The sequence below is a fragment of the Microtus pennsylvanicus genome, chromosome 2 (genome assembly GCF_037038515.1).
Source record: "Microtus pennsylvanicus isolate mMicPen1 chromosome 2, mMicPen1.hap1, whole genome shotgun sequence".
Taxonomy (NCBI): Eukaryota; Metazoa; Chordata; class Mammalia; order Rodentia; family Cricetidae; genus Microtus; species Microtus pennsylvanicus.
Window position 1 is genome coordinate 94,190,338 of NC_134580.1, and position 6,603 is coordinate 94,196,940.

Consider the following 6,603-nt stretch of genomic DNA (forward strand, 5'->3'; position numbering starts at 1 on the left):
GCCCTTCCCGGCACCTCTGAGGACTTGTTTTTTAAACAGACCTTGGATTAAAAAAAAAAATAGTAGCAATCCTTGGGCATTCCTTTGTTATCGCTTCTTAAATTATAAATACGCCAGAAAGACTCACTTTCTGCCACACCCTCGTTATAGCCCATCACAGCTCAATTTTCCGTCTCTCTGCTTTTTAAAAAGTTTCTCCACCTTGTTTTTCATCCAGTCCCTGGGCCTTGGGCTTCTCTGGGCCTTCTGAAACCCAGCAACCTCCTCTCAAAGCTATCCTCCAGGTCACTAGACTTGAAGTTTGCAGGAAAGAGCAGTAGCAGGCTTGGGCTGTTAAGACACCAGTTAGTTCTCTCCCGAGAACTTTTACCAGGTGGGGCGCGTGGAAGGAGAAAACATCTGTAAACAGTGCGTGCTCCTGAGACTGGGGAGCGAACCTGGACCCAGACGCTGGGGCATGCGTCAAATATGGCAGATTTTGTGAAAGAGTCTTTCTGAGGTACACTTTAGAGAAAAGAGGAAGGGGTGGGGGCACTGGGAAGCGTCTAGAATCTCTCTGAAATGCACCTCTTTTTCAGGCTGTCCCAGAACAGATGGTAGTACCTTGTCCTTTGCTCTGGGGAAGATTAAATGAACACTTCTGTTACTTGAGGGAGGTAGGAGCAGAGAGGTGAAAATGCTCCAGACAATGGCCTCTGGCCGAGGATGGTTCCTTCCCAGTGCCGGGTCCCCTACCGAACTCTCCTTACCTTTGTAGCTGCTATTTCATTTGAAGCCAGTGCAAGGTTCCTGGCTAGGATCTCTGACACGGAAAAAAGACCTGGAGAACAAACGTCTCTTGAATCTACTTCGAAGCTAAGAAACATTACAATAAAATTTACAGCGCCTTTAACAACTCGCAAGTAAGGCATTAAAATTCTCTTTAATTGAGAAAATATTGATTTTTAAGTCTAGAAAAAGCGAAATCGTAATTTAGCTGCAAACTTTCAGGCGAGAATATAGCGAGTTATGCGGCCATATAATGGATCCACCCTTAATCCCCACATAACATCACATCTTTAATTGCCCTACTTTGTGAAGTGATAAAGACAAAAAGATAACCCGGTCAAGGCAAATGTCTTATTTTTTTTAATCTAGAGAAGGGATCTAGAATATTTTCTTTTTTCGTTGATGTATGAAAAGAATTGCCTATCATTTTTTGAAGTAGGGGGGAAATGTTCAATTGGGAAAAAAAGAAATAAAAAGAACGGAAAACCACAGACCACTCTAAAAGCCACCCACAGTAGCAAATCCGTTGATATTCTTTACCAAAGGAGGAACGACGCCAACGCATTTAGAGCAAATGCATTCACAGGCAAAACTGCATCCTCCTTGAACGAAACAAACCTAGGTTTATTTTGTTACTTTATTCCCGGGTCCTGAAGCTGGGGGTGGGATGAGGTGCAGAACCATTGGTGGATAGAGGAAGGGAAGAGAATCAGACTTTCTGTTATTTCTGTATCGGTTTTTGGTATTATAGAGGAGTGAAGAAGTTTTTGTGTGGTGGTTTTTCATTGATCAGTCACTCTGAGCTAATGTAATTATCCTCATCAATAGGACGCTGCAGAGAGAATCATTATGTGGGTGACATTGATAAATGACCGCCCAGGAACGGCCCTCTCTCGGGCAACCCCCACATCTGACCCTCCCACACACACAATGTAGTCATAGAAACACCTACAAGGACCTAGAGCGCCGCCCCGCCAGAGGCCGGAGAGGGAAGAAAAGCCTCCGGCGGGCGAGGTGGGGGCAGGAGCGGGGGTTGTGGGGGGGGGGTTGTCCAGATCCTAAACAGTTGCAAGACAAAACCAGCCAGCGGCATGCGGGACTGGGCGGAGTGGCGGGAGGGGGACTGTCCCCGCGCGGCCCCCCAGCCGCCCAAGCACAGTTGTCTATAACAAAGTGCAAATCTGCCCGGTCCATTCCTCCACACCTTTCCCCACGTGCGGCCTCACTGCAGGCCACCAAGAGATGCTTGCTCAGGCACACACTGCAGGAGGATTCGGCCAAGGGGTTTAAGGGTCAGGTCACCGAACTTGGAGGCGTCGGATTCTCACGCGCAGCCCTTCTCCCCTGCGTTCAAAACACCCCAAACACACAACAAACAAACCAAATACCACAAAGACAGAGATTGGGCGACACCTCCCCCTCTGGCGCTCCCGAGTTACTTCCTGAGTGACCCCTTCTTTTCACTTCACCTCCTAACCCAGGGCTCTGATTATGAGATAATGGATTTTGAGATTGTTCCCGTCAGAGGAAAAAAAAGAAAAAGAAAGAAAAAAAGAAAGAAAGAAAGAAAAAGAAAAAAAAAGTCCCCTACCGAAACCCACGTTTTCATCTTTCCACTGTTTTATTTAAGCCAGTGGGAAAGTATTGAGAGCAGTAATTGATTCATAATGATCCATAAATCGGTGTCGGAAAGCGGGGGGTGGGGCGGCGGTGCGAAGAGAAGGGGGCGATGCTGTTTATTTATTTTATTTCTAAAGCCTCAGCTAAAGTAGCTTTGACACTGTTGGGGCTGGAGGGGAGGGGCCGCTGGGCTCTGCCGGATCATCCATCATTCCTGTCACCCAGAGTCTGCCCCGAGGAGCAGTAGACGCAATCTCCCTTCTGTCTCTACAGCGAAACTATTAATATTAAAACCTCCCTTCAAACACTGCCCCGACGGTCCCCATTCTCATCACAATCTGACCGCCAGAGTCCGGCGCTGCACCTTCCTCCAGCCCCGGGTGGGACTCCGGGGGCTCCCTATGAGCGCGCGACGCCCCTAGTTGATCACTGCAGAAGAAACTGTTCAGTGTCCCCTCCATCAGTTTGTAGCAGGTTCGTTTGTGCAGTAAATACACTCGCGAGGGGGAGGTCTTCTGCACGCATGACAGCTGGCCAGATACTCCTTGCTCCCCGCCTTCCTCCGCATCTCCCCTACCCCTGCACTCCAGGCTGCCCGCCTAGCTAGGGCCACTGGGCCATTTAGACACCTCAACAGAGGACCCTTAGCCTAGTGGCAACTTGTAGCGGAGGTCCAGGCTCCTTATCAAATTGCTGGCCTGCAAGACTAATGGAGAATTTGTGGAGGAACCCTTTGAAGGAAGGGCCCCCCTTTTGACAGCTGCTAGAGATATTAGCCACATTTCCCTTCCCGGGTCTGCTCCGGGTTAACAGGCCGGCAGGAGTGGGAGGGCCAGCCGGCGAGGAGGACCCTGATGGACAGGGCAGACCCATCCAGGGAGCTGGAGTGGGGGTTCGGTGTGCTGCTGACCCCGGGATGAGCAGGGAGCGTGGAAAGCTCAGCCTTCTCTGGACTTTTCTTCTCCTTCAAAATGCGGCTTTTTGCTCAATTCCCAACCCTTAACAGATGGCGACTGCATCTCTCTCTCTCTCTCTCTCTCTCTCTCTCTCTCTCTCTCTCTCTCTCTCTCTCTCTCGGAATTTCTTGAAGAAAGGGAAACCTTTGGAGTTTATTTCTGCTTTTGCTTTTCCATATAAATAAAAAAGTGTTTTTATATTACTCTTGTTTTGGAGAACATAAGCAATTTTATTCAGACTACAGTATTTCCTTTAACACTATATGGTTGTCAAAACACCATTCCCAGTTTCTTTGCGTTTGACAGCTGAGTCTTTCTTAAATATACCCAAATCGGAACTCTTTATACTAAATAGTAAACCCGAGATAGGAGCGAGCGCCTTCTGAGGTGGTATAAAAAGCACTATAAAAATTGGACAAATTCATCATCCCTCTGTCATAGAACGGGGTGGGGGTGGGGCAAGATAATGCATAGCTATTACTACAATTATCACTCAGATCCAAATATCTAAGATTAAAATTAGCATGATAGGAGACAAATTGGCCAAGCTAGTAAGCTTAAGATGAATTTGCGAATTCAAACCAAGGCTCAACAGCTCTGGGCTCTACCCTTTGTGGAATAATGTAATAACTCCATAAAACACATTTTATAAACACGAGCTTCTGATTAAAGAAACCCTTCCGCATTTACCTTACAGAAAGCAATGGAAGAAGAAACTGCCGATAGCATTTTCTTTCCTCTCCACTGATGTGAGAGTTAGTTTACAACCGAGGAACTTGTCAGGGTTTACATCAAAGCATTTAAAGTAAACATATGCAAATATTGAAATTTTACAGAAAGAGTCCATGGGAAATGGAGCAGGGGAAAGGAGAGGGAAGCCGTGTGTGTTTTACAGGCTCAGTGTGTTTGTGTCAAGCAATGCTATTTCTAGGTTTAAAGAGCAGGGCAGTAATTAAAGTGATAAATGCACTTATAAAAATTTTACTTAACAATATAAAAGAAACAATACCAATTTATATTCTTGCTCATTCACATGTAGAGTTTCCATTAAGGCTGACTCAAGGGGAAGCGTGGAAGAGCTTGCCTAAGATGCTACTATGGATTGCTTCCAAGTGTCAGTTTGGATGGTTAGTGAGCTTTTCCCCCATCAAGTTGAATCATCCATCTACCTCCTGTTTATTGTCCCTTTAAATGGAGGAGTCAACATATAAGGGTTAGAACAGTCTAGGCAGTGTGTTTATTTGGAAAATCTAAGGGTGTGCAGGTACCTCCAGCTTATTCCACGTTTCCCACACCTTAGCAGACACTGTACAATATCTACAAGCATTTGCCTCTCCATCACCAAGTGAAGTTTTGAAAATGCTATCATATTGTCTGTTCTTGCCCTTTTCTTTCTTTCTTAAAGAAAACACGTGAGCCACCAAAGCACATGGGGAAAAAAAAACATCTAAAAGGATAACACTGGGTTATTTGATTTAAATATTAATGCTTGATCATTTTTTTAAGCGTAGGATTTCCAACTCCATAGAAGGTATTTACTTATCTATAAACATTTCTATATAAGTTTTAATTTACATAGTCAACAGTACTTTAGAAAGATGGAAAAAATACAGATGCATCATGGCTGAGCACACACATTATTTTCTATTATATAAAACTAGCTTGGAATAAACCCTTCATTCTAGTGGTGGGTGCATAGGCAAAAGCTTTATCTGAAAGTACTTTTGAAAACATCATGCACTGATAATAAGACAGGCTGGGCACTTTGAAGGTGATTCCTCTGGCTGGTTACAATGCCCACAGTTTCATACCTTTGGAAGGTTGTCTGCTGATGAAACCTAAGAGTCCAGACACACAATGAAAAGCTACAAATGATGACTTGGAACACTGTCGCTGCGTCTTCACTGTACTCAGCTTCTTGTGGGGAGGGGACCATCACCTACTCTTATCAGTGCACAGTAACTGGCATCCTGCAACCTTCAAACCATTAAAAACACCAAAGCCTAACAAAAAATCAAAAATGAAATATTTATTACCGCATTTTGTGACTTAACACCTTTTTTTTAACATAACGTCACAGTCCTCATACAAGTATTTTTAATGTAAATTTGACAAAGCTTAAAGGTAACAGCATTTTCTTCTAGTGAGGAACACGTGCTGAGAAAAGAGGATCCCATGGACATACAATACCAATTCCACAGCAGATCTGATACTAGCAAAAACATTCTTTTTTTTTTTCAATTGAGGTAAACACATAGAATATCTAACATGGAACAATTAAAAGACCGAACTCTGTACGAAGTTTGTTACAGTATTCTCTTGCTCCTTCTTATCCCCCAAGCTTTGAGTTCCTGATAGAATCCTACTTATGGTGCAATGACCACGAATAACTTTTTTTGTGTGTCGAGAAAAGCTGCCCAACGTAAGATTGTTTTGTCCACAGCCAAGGCTCGGAACTTGAAGAAGCCTTCGCTCTGTCTCTAAATCTTCATTGGCAAGCTCTTTGAAGAACAGTCCCCCAAAATCATAAGAAGAAATTGGCTTATGAAGCACAAACTATAAAGACCTGTTTGAAACTAAAGGACACACTGATGGGGGAACAAAGGCTGGGCATGAAAACACATTCTAGCCACTGGAGTTAGAGTGTTGAGGTTCAGCCAAGTGTCCATTGCGCGCCCCAGCATGATTCTTTTCTCATTGGCCCAACAGGTTTAAAATATACCACAGTCTCTCCTGGATAGTGAATTCACTGATGAACCAAGACAGTCATTCTTTTGGGAACAACACACATAGTGTGGAAAACAAGGATATATTTTCTTTTTTTCTCTTCTAAAACTATTTGAGGCAACGTAACGGAGTGATCAACAGAAATGTACAAGTTTAACTTAGTCCCTATGTTTATGCTACAGTAGTTATAACTCTCGGAGTCTCTCTCCAGAGGATCTTTGCATGGACAATATTGTCCCAATGAGCCCATCGTTTCACATTGTGTTCTTGTCCCATTGGTCCTCTGTTGCTTGATGAAAAATGACAAAAAGTAAAAAATAATCACAGCTGTCTGGAGTTTCATATTAAGTGTCACATCTGGTCAAAGTTCAGAGAGTCTTAAAATAGTTTTTGCGTGTGTTTCCTTTTTCCTTGAGTTCCCTTATACTATTGGGCATGAATGTCCATAACCTGTCCGCCAACATTGGGATCTACAGAATTTAACATTGTGGGGCTCTGTGCTGACATAGTCATTCCAGGGTGGGTAGGGGGT

General features: G+C 44.1%; 1 protein-coding gene across 8 annotated transcripts in view; it reads right to left on the minus strand.

Moving 5' to 3' along the window:
• Nucleotides 1-5,347: 5,347 nt before the first annotated feature.
• The window catches only part of Meis2 (Meis homeobox 2), a 208,040-nt gene continuing 206,784 nt past the window's right edge, over nucleotides 5,348-6,603 (minus strand). For 6 of the 8 annotated variants that reach the window (XM_075961748.1, XM_075961752.1, XM_075961746.1 and 3 more), the window contains one exon: nucleotides 5,348-6,603. This exon is cut by the window's right edge and continues 181 nt beyond it. In XM_075961748.1, the coding sequence (XP_075817863.1) occupies nucleotides 6,498-6,603 (106 nt within the window). In that variant the 3' untranslated portion in view covers nucleotides 5,348-6,497. The other 2 variants (XM_075961749.1, XM_075961747.1) reach the window with 1 other exon arrangement.